General features: G+C 62.5%; 1 protein-coding gene across 5 annotated transcripts; it reads right to left on the bottom strand.

The window, feature by feature from the left end:
- Window positions 1-1,351: 1,351 nt before the first annotated feature.
- Window positions 1,352-16,657, bottom strand: TBC1D22B (TBC1 domain family member 22B). 5 transcript variants are annotated; one of them, XM_040535634.1, is made up of 14 exons: window positions 16,419-16,646; window positions 11,837-11,893; window positions 10,525-10,841; window positions 9,484-9,663; window positions 8,922-8,992; window positions 8,363-8,491; window positions 7,865-7,930; window positions 6,922-7,036; window positions 4,025-4,131; window positions 3,511-3,586; window positions 3,081-3,208; window positions 2,801-2,896; window positions 2,293-2,381; window positions 1,352-1,794 (listed from the first exon to the last, which is right to left on the bottom strand). In XM_040535634.1, the coding sequence occupies exons 1-14, from the start codon at window positions 16,472-16,474 to the stop codon at window positions 1,503-1,505; spliced, it is 1,779 nt and encodes a 592-aa protein (XP_040391568.1). In that variant the 5' UTR covers window positions 16,475-16,646; the 3' UTR covers window positions 1,352-1,502. The 5 variants fall into 5 exon arrangements, with proteins under 5 accessions (XP_040391568.1, XP_040391570.1, XP_040391571.1 ...); XM_040535636.1 differs by lacking the exon at window positions 11,837-11,893 and having other exon boundaries at window positions 16,419-16,647; XM_040535637.1 differs by having other exon boundaries at window positions 1,352-2,381; window positions 16,419-16,640.
- Between the last annotated feature and the right edge of the window lie 614 nt (window positions 16,658-17,271).

Below are 17,271 nucleotides of genomic sequence, written 5' to 3'. Positions count from 1 at the left end.
CAGCCCAGGCTCATCCCCTCGTCCCCGCCGGGCACGGTGTGGCTCGCACGCTGGCCACCAGGCACTGTCAGGACACCTGGGGGGCGAAATATGGGGAGAAAGATTCAGGGGGGCAGAGCAGGGAGGGCCAGGGAGAAGCGGGGGCCATGGGATGGAGAACAAACCTCAAGCCCCCGTGCAGTCCCCGACCCAAGCGCTGCGGGGCAGCCCCGGGGCTCCCCCCCCCGCTGGGTTTTCAGTACCGCCCCCCCCAGCCTTGCTGGGCGACCCCTTCTGTGTGGTTTCAATTCTCTGAAGAAAAAAAACAAAACCACAACGCTTTCCCTCCCCGGAATGGTACAAAAAGGAGAATTTCCAAATTTTATGGATAGGAAAACTGAGGCACAATGGAAGAAAATGACTTGCCCGCAGCCCCCTGGGGCCAAACAAGGACCTGCCCCCCCCCCGCCCCCAGCCCCAGCACAAACACGTGCCAGACCACGCCGCTCAGCCCACAGTTGGGTTGTTTTGGTTTTTCCTTTTTTTTTTTTCTTTTAATTAGTCATGTCAAACTACCGACCGCCAGGTCTGTCTCGGAGAAAACAACAAAAGGCACACACGAAAATAAAGTCCAAATGCCTGAGAAAAAAAAAAAAACTCCAGATCAGGAAAGCGATTTCTTGAGACACTGTTTGGAGTTTTATTGGCAACAAGGCTCTGCCTTCCACATGCTTGGCCCCGGCCTCACGGCCCGCTGCCTCTTCGCACCGGGCACCCCCCCCATCCTGCCCCAACAAACCCCACTGGGGTCCGGACCTGTCCCCTGCACCCTCCCGCATCCAACCCCGGCAGGACAGGGACAGGACCCACCTGCGGAAGAAACCAGCCCAATAAAACATTCACAATTGGTTTCAGTTAAGAACCGAGGGAGGTGAGGCCAGCCCCGGATGCGTGCACTCCCTGGGGAGCGCTGGGGGCAGCCAGCGCCGGATCCGGGACCATTTGTGCCCCGGAGAGCCCCCGGCGGCACTGGCACCGCTGTGCCCTGCGGTGCCGGGACCAAGCACCGTACCCTGTATCTCCTCGCCCTGCTCTCCCCCAGCTCCCGCGCCCGCTGGGAGCTCCCCTCTCCTTTAAACCCCCCCAAATCCCCTTTGCGCGTGAAGCCTTGAGATATATCGACCGCACAACTCCCTGACAAACTCAGCACCCCAAAAACACAGTAGGGTAGAAATAGCTGTGGCTTGGGCTCCCCCCTCAGCTCCGGGGGGGGGTCCAAAGCCCTATGACGCCGTACCCAGGCAGCCTTCACAGGTGTGGAGAGGATGGGAAGGACAAGGGATGCATGTTATAAATATAAAATCATATCTGCTACAAACAGAAGACTTATATTGTACATCTTTGACCCATATACACAAGAACACAATATACACAGAACGCCTTGGAGGAGTGGGGGCTTTGCAGGGGGCATTGAGGAGGCCCCCGCTCCCCCCCACGCCAGGAGGGGCTGTACCGACAGCAGGTCAGTCGCAGAAGGTCTCGGCGAGCCAACGAGCATCATTCGAAGCACATGTGGGTGGAGTGGTCCCCCCGCCGTGCCCACCACGCCGCCATCTGGAGGAAGGCAAAGAGGATGGAGAGGAGAGGGCAGAGCACGAGCAGCTCCCTCGTGAACCCACAAAGTGCTTGGGGTCTTCGGCCACTCGGAGTGAAGCCAGGCCCTGAGAAACTTCTTGCCCTGCAGCCCCAGGGAAGGTCTCCGGCCAGGCAGTCTCTGATAAGGCATTTTCGTCTGGGAGTTGGATCAAACTGCGTCTGAAGAGAGAAGGGACCGGGATGGGGCAGCGCACACGGGTGCGAGGCGGCGAGCACGTGTGTATGTGTGTGCAGCGGTGGGCGAACACGCGGCAGCAAAGCCAAGGCAGTCAACAGCTGGACAAGCCCTGGGCAGGGGTGGGAGAGGACAGGAGGGCTCCGTCCTTGGCTCAGTTTTTCTGCAAAGCTGCCCCCGAGCCCCTTCGAGCCTCTCTCCCTGGCTCGGGCCACCGGCACGGCATGAAATACTGACGGTGGTTGGAGTGGCACACCAGGCGCGTGGAGTGGCAGACAGGCACACAGAAGAGTTAAGACAAATCGATGTGAGCTTTGTACAGCGAGGAGCAGCTCCCGGCTGGAGTGTCCGAGGGACTTGGGACGACAAAATGCCACAGTGATCAGATTGGGCCAGGAGGAGGAGGCGGGTACAGGGCAGAGGGGGAGTCGAGTCCTGGCACCTATCGGCGGTAATGATTGGGAGCGTCTGCAAACATGTACTTGAGTCTGTAGGCTTCAGCGAGCAGGAGTCCGATCTCTTCGTTGCCCCAGTGTATCGTGGGCAGGTTTTGTAACAACATTAGAAGGCCCTGAAAGAGGGGAAGATGCTTAGTTTGGGGCAGTCGAAGGCAGCATACAGCTCCAGAGCAGGCTCAGGGCACAGAGGCAGCAGCACTCAGTGACTTTCACTCGTCCAAAAGGCTCAGAGGCAGCATTAAGGAGTGCTCGTGTCCCGCTCTGAATGAGGGGAGCGCCTCAGATGCCCCCAAACCACGATGGGGCTTACTGAGACCGAAGCTTGAGCCCAGGCAAGAGCTGGCGTTTGATGTTTGCAGCCTCCAGCTGAACACGGAGGCTCAGAAGTTACTTTTAGGCAAAGATCCCAAGACCAGATGATCTGGGAGCCAGTCCTGAGATGGTGGGTGACCAGGTCCACGCTGGGCTCCCACCTAGGGCAATTCCCTCCCCTCTTCCCCAGAGGGAATTACCCCCACTCCCAGGGACTTACTTGGAAGTCTTCCTCATCTAGGATCTCCTTCCGCCACTTGATCAAGAAGGCGGCGCAGACGTACAGGTGGAAATGCGAGAATCCCTCCGGCTCCGACTGCGGACAACAAAAAGCTCTGGGTCAGCTCCCGCAGCTCCGCTAGGCACAGACGTCCGACTGTCCCCAGCTACCTGGGAAAGGCCCAGGGGCACGCTGCTTCGTTTCCCTCCTCTCCCCGCTGCACAAGACCTCCTCCCCACGCTGCACGGGGAATGAGCCCCGCAGCGAGCGGCCTGCGTACCTGGTAGGTGTCCCAGAGGCGGATGGTGCAGCGGAGAGGCAGCTCCCTCATCAGCAGGTTGTTCATCCAGCGGAAGGCGAACTGCAGGTATTCGACCTCGTACTTCCTAAAGTGGTTATGTACCTGCTCTGAAACAGCACGTTTCACTTACACACCTGGGGAGCACCGTGCCCGAGCTCCTGGGCGAGGCACTGCCCCCAGCACACCGGCTTCCTCACACTCCAAGGCTGAGACCTCCTCCCAAACGCCTCCGCTACTCACCCTGTGCTACCTCGCCAGCAAAGTCCCATCCCCAGGGGCTTTTTGGCCAACCCAAACTTCCACGCCTTGTAGGCAAGCATCAACCCCCTGTGCTAAGGGTGCTACTGGCAAAGGGAGCCTCATGCTGCTGGAAGGGCTCCCGCCCTGCCCGAATCCCCTCGTCACCTACCATCGATCCGGCTGATCAGCTCCTCCAGGGCTTTGACTTTCTTCTGGATCCCCGGCTGTGCAAAAGTGTAGTTATCCTGGGGGGAGAGGCTATCGGTCAGAAGCAGCAGATCTAACACCTAGAAACGACCCAGGCCAGACCCCCAGCTCTGCAGGAAGCCAAGGCAGCCACCAGGCAGCGAGACGTGGCTGCTGAGCACCAGGATCTGCCTGCTGTGAAGTCCCCGGTGGGACAGCACTGGTTGTACAACTGCAGCCTCTCATTTCCCCGGGACTGTGCCCCCAGATCAGGCCCAATGAAGCAGAAATCTCTGAAACGCTGGGACCTGCTGTCAGAGGACAAACATCCAGGCAGAGCCTCCTCGATTTTAAACGCCAGGGGTGCTGCAGGTCTGCCTGGCTACTCAAGGGCTGCGCCAGGGATACAGAGCTCTCTCACCCAGAGACAGAGAGAAGACAACGGTGCTGTACCTACCCCAAAAAGGGGGGGCTTCCCTGCAGCCCCAGAGGCTCACCTGTATCCCGTCCAGCAGTTTGCTCATGCACCAGAAGCTGTCGGCTTCGATGCTCCGTAAAACATCCTGCGACAGGTTCGTCACGTCGAAGTTCTCCACGTCTTCCTCTGCAAAACAGATGGGGAAGAGAATCAGGAGGGTGGGGGACACCAGGGGGCTCACGGGGACAGCCAGGGGCTTTAAGGCTGATTGCATGCAGCTGCCCAACATCTCTGTACAGCAAAAGTTTCCAAGTTCATTCCAGCACGGAGCCTGACAGCAGTGCCAAGTACTGGAGGGACTGCAGAACCTCTCCTCCTCGAGCTGGGCTAAGAGGAGAGCTCCAGCCAGCAGCAGCAGCCCCGTGCATGGAAGAGCCTTGCTGCAAGGGCTGCGTTTGGAGCAGAGAGGCCCCCAGGAGGACAGCAGCCATCGTGCCACTGGCACAGGCATCTGCAGGAGCCGTCACCGCTAAATTGAATCAACGGATGGCAGGGCTGAACGGGCTCATTTCCAAACCCAGATGTTCGGAAATCTGAACAGGCATCTTTGATCCTGCTTGGAAAGGAGCAGGAGATGAAGAGGATGAGCTCAGGGCCGCCGTCTTGGCTTAGATACGCTGCCACAAGTTGGCAGCACCGTGAAAACCGATGCCACCAGATCCTGGTGGCAGAGGATGGGATGGGAAGGGACGGACGGAGCAAACAGCTCCAGCGCTGCTCCCACCTCTGCTCCTCAGCTGGGGCAGCGCTCAGCTCTGGAGCACGCTGCCCCGCAGAGCTTTAGGACAGGCACAGGCTTCAGCTGCAGTAGTCTGATCTCATACTGCAGAAAGCTGTTTCCCAGCTGTAGGTCATCATCCAAAATTACCAGTCACTCCTCCGCAGCACCCTCAAATGCTCCAGGTAATTAGCAAGGCAGGCAAAGCCTCTGCGTAGCAGGTATCCATCTCGTTTCCTTATTAGCTTCCCCCAGAGCAGGAGGAGCAGGGACATGCTAAGGACTGGGTTGAGGCCACACGTGTACAGCCAGGACCGGAGGGAGAGGAGGCTCAGCCACGCCAGCAGCCCATTACTGGAGGTGAGGCTGCTACGTGAGACGCCAACAGACAGAACAGTAGGAGACCAAGGCGTCAGGCTGGCCTCGTGCCGAGCAGCTAACCCAAGTCTGTGAGCTCCCTCCTCCGCCTGCCAGCTCGCAGCAAGTCACACACGCACCCCACGGTCCCCAGAAAGCGGCGATGGCCCTGCCGAGGCAGCCCTTCAAAAGCTCTGGCGCCCAAGGAAAGGCAGCTGAGCAGTGGGGCCAGCAGAGCGGGTCCCTTCTAACCTGAGGCTCTGCGTCCTGCGGACAACAAAACCGCTCAGGAAGGAGAGGAGGCACAGGAAACCCGATGGGTTAATGACGGAGCAAAAGGAGCTACACAGCACCGAGCGGTACCGGTTCTTTTCCGCCTACATTGCTGACCTTGTCCTCAAACTCAGCCTGCCACACGGCCAGGCCAGGAGCAGGTAACCACCGAGGCAGACGTACCTCAGGCTTCTGACCTGAAGCCTGGCTTCGAATCCCAGGCTCTTAAGACAGAAGGGGATGGGAGACGTTGCTGAGATGTTGCTTCACTAAATTCAACTCAAATGCAGAGGTCACAAGCAGAGTTTTTTTTTTTTTTTCCCCTCCAGCACAACTTTCAAAGACAGCTGGAAGGCCACGCTCAGCGAGAAAGCTTCAGAGGATAAAAAGGGCTGGAGGATGGCAAGAAGCGTAGCCCCAGTCAGGTCAGTGCAGCACGAGCTCGGCAGCCACGCACAGAGGTGAGCCCCTATCGTGACCCCAAGAACACTGTGCATGGTTAGGAGAAGTCATAGCAGGTACCCGCAGGCAGCTCCAGCACTTCGGGGCAGATCTCTTCCTGCACGGACAACTCGCTCTTTACCTCCCAGGAAAGAGAATTCACTGCAGGCGGTAGCAGAGCCCCACGCTGTGCTTTTTTTCCCTCCTTCGGACTGCAAGGAGCAATGGCAGGTCGCGGAGATCAGCCCTGGCCACACGGACTACCACGGGGGAAACCAAGGTGGCTTTCCTCTTTGCGATATCCTCAAAAAGCCACAGACCACCACTGGCTCACAAAGCCCTGGCTAGAAAGTGGAAGGTTTCCAGTGACTTCAACGAGCTTTGGATCAGACCCTACAATATTTGTCAGGCAGGATTTCTCCGTCATTAATGGAGTCTTGGGAAATCCTTTTTCCTTCTCCTCGCAGTGAAAAATAAGAGACTTTAGGCATAAGGATTACGGCACCCTGGCGTTTACGTCAGCCCCAAAACACAGCTAGCGCTGGGGAAAGAATAAAACCCTCTAAGTGAAAAGGACTTGAGCTCGGGCTGAAAGCACCGGGCTGACAAGAAAGCCACAAGCAGCAGGGAAAAGTCGAAACTCTCGGCTTGACAGACACACCTGTACTGGCAGCACAGGACAGGAATCGCTCTTTAAATGGTTTATTTTACATTCTCAGCGGGGTCTCTTGGTACTTCGCTCTCCCTAGAGCAAGAGCGAGCTCCAAATTCAGGCTCTGAGGGGAAGATCCTCCCCCTCCCCCAGCTCTGGGCATCGGGCCTTTGACAAAACTCCCCCGGTGCCTCCGAGGCCCCATCCTCCTCCAAGCCAAGCACATTCAAATGCAAATCCACCCTGAGCACTTCAACTTGCGAGGAGCTCAGCGAGGTTACGAAACCGAAGGCGATTGAAGCAGGCAGCAAAGATAACTCTGGGGTCAAGACGCATCCCCAGCGTGACCCCAGAGCTGCGGAAGAACACATCCCCTCCAGCAAGGCGAGCTTTTTGGATGCCAGCACCTCACGCCATTTCAAACGCTGCGGTTGAGAGGCAGCTTCAAGCAGCGATCGTCACTTATGTCACTTACCGACGTATTCAGAGAGGAACACAACAAAGAATGGAGTGACCAGGTCATTGATGCCCTGCACATAGCCGCTGGCTGGGTGTCGAATGGCCCAGATAAACAGGATTCTTTCAAAGATCTAGGGGAGAAGGAAGGAAAGCAGGTACCTGCGTTAGCCGTGCACAAAGGAAAGGCAGAAAAGCAAAACTGCTAAGCTCAGGGAGCAAAGATCATGCGCTGACAGGCTCTTCTGCAGCAGTGTGGCCAAGGTAAGAAGCACACCAGCCCTAAGAGAGAACCCTCTGTGACCCACAGGTTCCCACAAAGCCAATCCACTCTTCCCAGAGGAAGAAGCCCCAGTCTCCTCCTCAAAGCCTCTGCTTGAAGAGCCGCAGAAGGCAGCTTTCCAAGAGCCACACGCTGTGCTGAACGTCACACGGACACCTACGGTCGTTCTCTGGGCTCCTGGTGCAGCAGCTACCAGCGCAGTGCTCCCAGCAAAACGTCACGGACCAGGGCAGTTCCCCCACAGCAGCTTCTCCGCCAACAACCTCGGTCTGTTATTACCTCCTGGCCACCTCTCGCACCCGGCCCTGCCCGGGTTCCTCACAAACCACTTCACACAGAAGTGGTTTTGTAGCAAAAACACGAGCGATGTCCTGCTCTGGTTCAAAAATGTGTTTCCAAAAGACGGCTTCAGGACTCCGACCAACCCTTGGCTACGTTTTGTCAAAAAAAAAAAAAAGGTTGACCTCATAATCCTCAGTCTCTAAGGCTGACACGTTTCCCAAACCTGGGGCACAACCAGGCACTTTAAGCAGGAATTTGCTGATCAGAAGCCATCGGGAGCTGTCAGACAGGGAGATCCTACAAAGCTCACTCAGTCTGAGGGCAGCGCTGGTCTGACCCCGCACACAAACAGCCCGACCCCACGGCGACGTGGGGCAGGAGCCTCGCTCCCCCTTACCTCCTGGACGAGCGGCTGCTGGAAAAGGGGGATGAGCGGGTTGGTCCTTGGAATGTCGATGTGGATCTGGAAAACAGCACGGGTTATACGCACCAGCCGTACTTCCGAGGGGCACAATAACAACACAGGCTACCCTGCAGTACCCCCCCAGGCAAGAGCTGGGCTTGCTGACGAGCATTGTGAGGGTACAGCTGGCAGCTGCACTGAGAAAGTCATCTACAATTTTATCTCCAGTCTCCTTTGCTCAGGTCTGGCGATCAGAGGCGGGCTGGGAAAGAGCTGGGGCCTGAAATCCCGTTATTTGGTCTATTAAGGGGAGGATTAATCCAGAATTTGTAAGGAAAAGGACAGAAACGCGGCGCCCTGTCCCTGAGGAGAAGGCTCCTAGTAGCTAACGGGCAGAAGTCAGCCTAGCACGACCCCAAGTGCACGGGCAAGCAGCAGCCAAGGGGAGGAAAGGGACGCAGCGGGGCAGAAAGCCGGGCAGAGGGGGGGTACCTGGCGGTAAGTATCTTGGTGGTGCTCCTCGTTCCGGGAATCGTAGTACTGCTGGATGAAGCCAAAGTACTCCTCCCGCTTGCGCTGCAAAGTCAGCTTCCGCCGCTCCATGTTGGCGGGCAGATAACCCTGCGGCAGGAAACCCCACGTCAGGGCAGACCCTCAACCCTGGCCACGAACCAGCCCCTGAAATCCCGCCAGGCTGCTGCGCACCTGGAAGCGTCGGGTACGCGGACCCTGGGGCTGGGGAAAAGAGCGTTTGTGGGTTTGGGCTTTTTCCCAGCCCCCAGTGCCTTTTCTGATCTGGCACAACCCAACTTTCCAGGATTCGGTTTCCCAAAAGAGAACAAACCACGTTCCCAGCACCTGCTCCAAGAGGATTTCGGCAATTACGCCCCCTGGCCGAAAAACCTACAGCTCCCCTGCAGGCTGGGCACAGGAACAACACGAGCAAACCCGGCCCTGGGACACACGAAGGCGCAGGAACGCGTGTCCCTAGCTCAGCCCAGGCTGCCAGATTTCCCCTCCCGACTCCCGCGCCGCAGCTGCGAGTACTCACTGAGAGGAGACGCCACGTCACGGGCCGGACCTCCCTGGGCACGCCGGGCCAGCTGCATTTCCTCAGCTCATCTGCAAACGGACAGTGGTGGCAATGGATTAGATCCTAGGCACGTCCAGGCACCACTACACCTAGAAGGAGAGGAAAGCCCAGTCTGCTCCTGCAGGCTCCGGAGACGCTGAGCCCCCAGGAAGGCTCCAGGTCGGCAGCGACCGGGGACGTGGGTGTGCAGGGACGCTTCCAGCTCGGTGTGGGCTGCCGGGGCTCCGAGCCACCGCTCCCCTCACAGCTGGGCTCGGCTCTCATGCAGAACCCAACAGCCCCCCCCGTGGCCCCAGCATCGTTTGCGAGACGGAGAAAGGCCGGAAACAGGCAGGCAGCAGGTGGAAGAGGTGATCGTCTGCCAACAGAGCGATTCATGCAGCTACCCCGCTTGTAGCATTGCTGGCAGGAGCTTTTTCCAGCCTGGAGCAGACGCTGTTTCAACCTGAACCGTGCTTTTTCCACGGGTCCCCCCTCCGCCTCCTCCTCCCCACCCACAGGCGCCCCCGTTGCCACTCACCCAGGTCCGTGTTGTGGCTGGAAAGAAGCTGCCGGAACTTCTCCAGGCGGGTTTTCTCCCTCACCGTCATGGGGGGAGCACCCGAAGCGTTTTGGTCGGAGATTCGGGCGACGAGAGGAATGACGGGCCGGAGGGGGAGGGACTGCTGCTTCTGAAGGGGGGTCCGCACGCAGGCCTCCTCTGCGAGGAACAGAGGCCAGGGTGAGAGCAGGAAGGGGACAGCACCTCTCCGACCCCACCGTGCTCCGCTGACCCCTGCCAGAGGCTCGCCCCTGCAGGTGTCGCCTCTCTTCCCCAGTCCCAGCGCACAGAGCACTGGTGGCCCACTCTGACGGCTCAGGTGGCCCGCAGAGATCTGCTGTTGCCCTTCCATCGCTCCCCCTCATTTCTTTCCCTTCCTTCCTCCTGCATCCCTCCAGACGTCTCCCCGCCCGCGGTCAGACCTCCCCCACCACGTGCGAGGAGACGCGGGCAGGACACACGAGACGAGGCAGGAGGAAGCTGCGGGAACCCCAAAGGAACTGACCTCCAGATCTGCCTCTCTCATCTCTCATTTAATCAGCAACTGAGCTAATTGCGAGCGCAGAGGGAGGCAGCGGAGGGCTGCCAATGCCACCTGCTGGCAGCGGGGACCTGCTGAGCTACACCCGGAGCACGGCCTGGGGCATGGCAGAGGGAGCAGGGGCTGATGCCCGGTTCCCTGCCCGAGCTGTACCCGCCGGGCTCTACAGGGCTCCATCCCAACCTCGATTAAAGGCAGCACATCGCGACCAAGAATTTAACAAGCTTCCAAAACCCCTGAGAGCTCAGAAAACGGGATCCTGGAGGACAGGGATGCCTGTATGCAGGATATCGAAGCAGAGACCGAAGCGGAAGTGGAAGAGAACGGTTCCTTGGAGCGCAGGATACTACGAAGGAGCGAACGCCGCTGTTGGGCACACGCGTTGTGCCCCAGCCTCTTGGCCACCACACACGAGAAGCAGCAAGGGGCTGGGCTCAGCAGTCAGCCGGGAGAGCGCAGGAGCCGGAGGCTGCTCTTACCAGCCGTCCTGGAGAGCTGGGCCTCGCTGCTGGACTTGACGACCTTGCAGTTGGTGGGCACGTCGCTGAACGCAGACGGGGCCCGCTCGGGCTTCGCCCGCAGCTTGCTGTGGTTCTCCAGGACCTGGGCCGCCGCGGCCTTGGCCACTTTAGAGTTCAGAGTTTGCAAAGAGGAGGAGGAGGAGGAAGAGAAGTCCTCGTCTTCATCGTCGCCGATGTCCCAGGCATCGCTGGTGTTGCGGGCGAACTCATGGAAGCTGGAGGCCTTCTTGCTTTTCATGGGCAGCGCGTTGACCTTGGAGCGGTCCTTGATGAAGCTGGAAGCCAGAGAGAAACAGCGTCAGAGCAGTGCCGTTAGACCAGCCTATTTTCTTTCCTGCCCCGTGTCCTAGCTCCAAGGAGGCTTCTTCCAGCTTCCCGGTTGCTCCTCTCAAACGCAGGGCATGCGCCAAGCCTCTCCAGCCCGCCCGAGCCGGCGCGCTGTCAGGGCACGGAAGGCCACGGTGCCAAGGAGCAGCTGGAGAGCTGCCAGGCTCCTCGGCTCAGAAGGGCAAACGAGAGGGAGGCGCACAGCTCCCCCAGCTCTGCCTCCCCCGCCTCCCTACAAAAACCCAGGTAGATTAACACACAGAAAAAGCCCTGCGACCGGGGCAGAGGCAATGGCAGAGCCCGGACAAAGCCCGGCTGCGCCCCTCGACGCTGCTCGACACTCCCAGGGGACCGACCGGGCTGTTCCTTCCCTCGGGTGCAGGAGGAGCCCTGGCATCCACCCTTACGCCGCACAAGTCAAGGTCCACCGGCTGAAGCGTCACAAAGAGGGGAACCGTCACCGCTACACGGCCCGGACAGGGACGAGGAGGCCGCGCAGAGCGGCGCTGCCTCTCCCCGCATGCTGCCATCCTGCTGCCGGGCGCCTTCACCTCGCCCTTCCCACGGCTCTTCCCTCTCCAAAGGGCACAGGCACGGGTGCCGAGGAACGTGCCCGTCTCCTTCGCTGTGTCTGAGGCAGATTTCTGCCTGCGAAGGGCGCCAGCAGGCGAGATTCCCCCGCAAGCTTTCACAGAGCCCAGGGCAGCACCGCACGCCCCTGCTGCTCTTTCTCCACGTGCCCAAACCCCGCGGGGATGCACAGAAGCTGCGGGGCCATTTCTACATTCCCAGCAACACGGACTGGGACAAGGACTGCCAGCGAGAGGGAGGAAGGGGAATATTTTAATTCCAGGGGACGCTGGAGCCCTCCACCTGCCGCAGGACCGAGCCCCAAACCTGCACAGCAAACGGGCTGCGTCCCCGGGAGATACGCGACACTCACTTTTTGGTGAGGCGGGGGTCCAGAGGAGGATGCTGCGCTCCGTAGACAGGTTGAATGCTGCAGGAGGAAAGAAAAAGGAGACGGTGCAAAAAGCCACAGGGCACCACGAGCAGTCTGCTCAGCCGAGACCGGGGCCACGCTTCTTGCGCGCTTTTGGGAGCCAAACGCGGACCGAAAGCAACTTCGATAAGCTTCTGCCTTCAAAGCCTCAGATCCAAAGCGCCGCAGTCGGCTGAAGATTTGGCCTTCGCAGCCGCAAAGAGAAGCCTTGTTTAAACTCTTAGGTTCTCTCCAGCCTGAGCTGGGAGTTGGGATCTCGAGCCGGGGGCAGAGATCTGCTCCGTGCTGCACCGCCGCCTCCCTCCCCCTCACCCCGCGTCTCGACGCCCACCCCAAACCCCGAAGTTCAGCCTCTCCTCCCTCAGAGGGCTTTGCGCCTTTGGGATTTCACACTCCTGAGCCCTCCGGAGCAGGGGAGGGCTCTGTCCGGTGACGCTGGGACACCTCAGCGCTCGAGGTTCGCTCCCCACGCCGACGTTCGGGCTGGCAGCCAGCACCAGAGCCGAGCAGCCGCCGGCACGGTCCGGGGTTCGACGCGGGTCCAAATCCCAGCTCAACCAGCCACCTCCCGCGCGGTCTGCTGTGAGACGCGTCCCCGGCCCTGCCTGCGAGGGGACAGGGAGCCCGAGGGCTGCACGGCGAGCATGGCCTCGAAAAGGAGCTGGCAGACACGTGCGCACCGCTACTTTTACAGGCTCTGGACGCGAGACGGATCCTGAGCCGTGAGCTCCCTTTGGGTAACTACTCACAGCCGCCCCGCCCCGCCAACCAAGCTCGGGTCTGGGGGAAAAACAAGCCCTTCGCCACCCCCCGGCACGCAGCTCGGGGACGAGGGCCCGTTCAGAGCTGGCACACGAGGGACAAGGCTCCAGAGCTGGCCGCGCTTCCAGGAGCTGCAGATGGAGCCCGGCCGTGCCGGAGGGGGGCCGCAGCCTGGCGCAGCTGGAGAGCGGGCGGGGGACGAGCGGGTGGCAGGGAGGCGGCGGCAACGGGTCCGGGGGGGGGGGGGGACGGGAGGGACGTGGAGACCCGGGGCAGGGGCTGGAAATGAGCGCAGAGGAGAAGGGGCTGGCGCTGGAGGCCGGCGAGGGGTGGGCTCGCTGCGGCGGCGGCCGTGCTCCGTGCCTGGGAGCGCTGGAAAGGCTCGCCGCGCTCACCCGCCAGCCGTCGGGCCCGGGGACGAGTCTGCTGGGTAATTAGCATCGGGGAGTCAGGGCAGCTGCTAAACAGAGGCGCCCTCGTGGGTGGGCACGGCGAGCGGATTATCGGGAGTAAGGAAAACACACGCACGCGCGCACCCCCCCCCCCCCCCCCCACCACCACCCCGAGATGGGCGCCGCTTCCGACTGACTCGCGGCAGCTCCTCGCAGCAGAGCCTCTGCGACACCCAGCGCCGAGCTGGCAGCACCTTGGGTTGGGAGAGCGGGCGCAGCGCTGCTCTCCGCACGGGGACCAGGAAAAGCCCCCCCCTACCCCGACCCCGCTGCCAGCAGGAGACCGCTCCGGCGAAAACTACACGCGGGTCCGCACGCCAGCCGCGGGAACGGCGTGAGCCAGCTCGGGGTGAGGAAACCCTTCCCTGGTGCTCCGAAGCAGTCGCTCGACGCCTTCCCTGCTAGCAGCGGGTCTCGTCTCCCACGGAGCCCTCTTTACAGGGCAGGAGGTTCCCTGGGCTGCTCCGAGAGCACCGGGCTGGGCTCCCAGACGAGCAGCTGAAGGCGACGTCTCGCTTCCAGCGGGCCGAGCTGGCTGCCACCGTCCCGCATCGGCGAGCGCCGCTGCCGCACGGAGCGGCTGCCTTCCACGCTTGGACCGCTCGGGTTTGCTGAGCCTCCCCCCCCCCCCCCCACCCTCTCCCCGTGCACCTACGCAGAGGTTGGCACACGCAACCCCTACGGAACGGGCTGGAGAGGAAGGAGAAGCGGGCACGCGCGCACACGCAGCGCTGTCTGCGTATAGAAATAAACAAAGCAGCTGGGAAGGAAGCAGCGCCAACGCTGAGACTCACGGCAGGTGACCTCCGAGCTGGGCAAACACCCACAGCTGCCAGGTGGCACGTTTGGGCCCGCGGGGCGCCCCGCGCCTGCTCCCGTCCCCGTAACCGACCCGAGCAGGTCCCCGAGCTCACGTCCGGGCCCCCGAGCTCCACACCAGCACGCCCCGCGTCTGCGGCTGAGAAACCCGAGGCCGGGCAGCCACGGCGCCCGGCGGCACTCGGCGAGCGCTTCATTTACTCACCCTGCTTCTGTGGTTTTCCCCTACCGCGGCTCGAATTCGCCGTCTCCGAGGCTTAACCCTGCCTGCAGCCGTCTCCGCCTGACTTGCGCACGGGTGGAAGGCTCGGGGCAGGCACCACGCCGCAGCAAGCGCCCCTGGGGAGGAGGCGAGACCTCCGCCGCGCTCCCACGCTGCCGGGACACGTCCCCTGTCCTGCTGCAGCCTGAGCCCTGCAGGACGAGGCCATTTTCCGTCCCCTCTACATTCAGCGCCCGGTACAACCGGTGACCCAGCTGTGTTGCGGTACCGGTGCCACGGGGATCTCAGCAGGGCCGGGGTTCCTGACACCGCAGCAGGAATCGCGCCCACAGAACCTCGGTGCCATCCCAGAGAACTTACCCGAGCAGCTTCTGATCCCCCCCCCCCCCCCCCATCTTTTTACACCAGCATGTAAATAACACACACAGCGCCTTCCTGCCCACCTCTCTGAAGAGCAGGGAATAAACATCGCATAGGACAGCGCACGGGACCAACCCCCGCCAACGCACCCCAAAAAATTACAGGGGGGGAGAAATCCCAATGCAGGAGCCACGGGGCGGCACGGGAGACGTGGAACCACGCTTACCGCTTCTGCCACAAGACCCTAAATCAACAGGGGAAAAGCACCAACTAAAAGCGCATAAGCCCAAGCGACCCCATTCACCCCACCGCGGCAAACGGACCAAGCGCGGCCTCCCGATCGTCCCGAAGCCTCCCTCTGCCCGCTTGTCGGGCCAAGGGAAGGAGGGAGCCAAGAATCTGCAGGGGGAGACCTTGCGAAGTTCACACCGAAAACACGAGGGGCAGCTCCACGCCCGGTGACGTCCCACCTCCGCTTTCCGTACCGCTGCTGCCCTTCGGGGTCGAGGCCCGAGCCCTGCCCGTAAGCGTCCCTGGAAAGGACGGCGCGCGGGGCATTTCGGGGCCGGTTAACGCGCCTCCTCCGCCCCGCAGGACAGCGGGGGGGGGGGGAGGATCTACGAACCTGTCTGGAGGCAGGGGAGAGCTCTGCCAAGGACTCGTCGCTGCAGCGCGTCGTCCGGGGAGGGCCGCCTGCCTCCCAGACCGGTTCACCTGGCTGCGGCGTCCCAAGGCGAAGCGGCTCCGAGGCAGCAGCTCGGGGCGAGGGCCGCGGGCCCGGGGAGGGGACGGGAAGGGACCCGGGGGGCTGCGCGGCGCCGGCCTCCCCCGGGAGAGGAGAGGGGGAAACGCGCCGTGCCCCGGCCGGGCTGTCCCACCGAGAGCAGGGTGCTGGAGCTGGACAGAGCCCGAGCGGAAACCCATCGGGGAGAGCTTTAGGCGGCCCGGCGGGATCGAACGGCTGATTTCGCACCGTGCCCAGGCACCGGGAGAGGAAGGGCAGGGTTCAGATAAGGCAAACGAGCACGAAGGCGGCCCGAGGGGCGCCAGACGCGCACAGAACCCCAGAAGGCTCCTCGGAGCGGGGGTGTCCCGGCCCCACACCCCCCCACACACCCCCCAGGACACCGGGGTTTTGTGTCTGGGGCAAGGGGTTTGCAGCCGCCCCCCCCCCCGAGTTGTGCCCTGCTCCCGGGGCCAGGCAGGGAGCGACCCCGCAGCACCACCGCCCCCTCGTCCCGCAGCGGGGTGCCCTCGGCTCCCCACGACGTCCCCGGGTGAAGGCGGAGGCCTCGGTGGGAAACTTGGGGGGGGGCCTTAATGAAAAGCGGGGGGGGGGCCCAGCAGGGGGCTGGGGTCTCCTCGGTGTCTCTGTGCAGGGTCTCCCGGGGGGGGCTGAAGGCCCGGCCCCCCCTCACCCCAAACCTTGGGGCCCCCCCTCAGACCTCCCTGCCTCACAGCACCACGTCCCCCCTCCCCCCCCCATACGCCACTCCCCTCCTCCCCAAAACCTTCCACCCTCCAAAAAACCCCACCCCCCCCCCCCCCAAAAAAAAAAAAAACCCAACCCCCCCCCAAAGGAAACACCCCCCAAAAGCTCCACAGACCCCCCCCCCAAAAGATCATAACTCCCCCCGAAAAAACCACAGCCCCCCCCCCGAGACCCCCCCCAGCCCCCCTCAAGACCCTCCAGACCCCCCCCCAAGACCCCCCCAGCCCCCCTCAAGACCCCACAGACCCCCCCCGAGACCCCCCCAGCCCCCCTCAAGACCCTCCAGACCCCCCCCCAAGACCCCCCCAGCCCCCCTCAAGACCCCACAGACCCCCCCCCAAGACCCCCCCAGCCCCCCCCCAAGACCCCACAGACCCCCCCGCAGCCCCGTTACCGGCCGGGCCCGTTGCTCACCTGCCGGGCAGCTTGGCGCTGCGCTTCCAGAAGTGCCGCCCGCTCTCGGCGGCCATGGCCGAGGAGGGGGGGGACGGGGCCGGGCAGGGCCCGGCCGGCCCCGGCGCAGCGGCGGAGCGCTGAGAAGGCCCCGGCGCCCCCCTCCCCGCCCCCCTCCGCCCTCACCGCCGCCCGCTTGAAGCCGCCGCCGGCGCCATTTTGGTTGCGGGCGTGGAGAGCGCCGCCATTGGTCGCCCGCGAGCCGGTTCTGGAGGCCGGGCCAATGGGGAGCGGGGAGGGGGAGTGACGTTGTACGGGGAGGGGAGGGGTTGGGGAAGGAGGGGAGGGGGGGGAGTACTTGTGCGGGGGTGGGATGTACCATCTCGGCTGCTGGGGGGGGGGAGGATGAAAGGATGAACCATTTCGGTTACTGCGGGGGTGGGATGAACCATCTCGCCTGGTGTAGGGGGGGAGTGGGGAGGAGTATATAGCTCCGAGGGGAGCGGGGGGGGGGGGGACTGGCAATGGGCGCTGTGGGCGGGAGGAAACACCCCCCCCGTGAGCCCCCCCCCCCGCCCCGCGCATGGTTGAGCGGGCAGGGTTAAACAGCGCCGTGAGGGCCGGGAGAGACCATTCCGCTGCTCGGGGTGGGGGGGCGCCGGCAAAACCACGGAGGGGAGGGGGAGCGGGTTAAACCACCCGCGGCGCGACGGGGGGAGGCGGCGGCGGGCTGAACCATGAGGGAGAGGGGGGGGCTGAGGGGTGGCGGGGTCCCCGGGGTGCCCCCCCCGGTTGCCATGGCACCCAAAGGGATGGGGGGGGGTCGGGGGCATCTCACTGAGCCCCCAGGGGACGTCCCCTCGTAACGGGGGCG

Source organism: Cygnus olor, chromosome 24 (assembly GCF_009769625.2).
Source record: "Cygnus olor isolate bCygOlo1 chromosome 24, bCygOlo1.pri.v2, whole genome shotgun sequence".
NCBI classification, from domain to species: domain Eukaryota; kingdom Metazoa; phylum Chordata; class Aves; order Anseriformes; family Anatidae; genus Cygnus; species Cygnus olor.
Note: the sequence above shows the minus strand (reverse complement) of the source record. Positions and strands in the feature narration are given on the sequence as shown.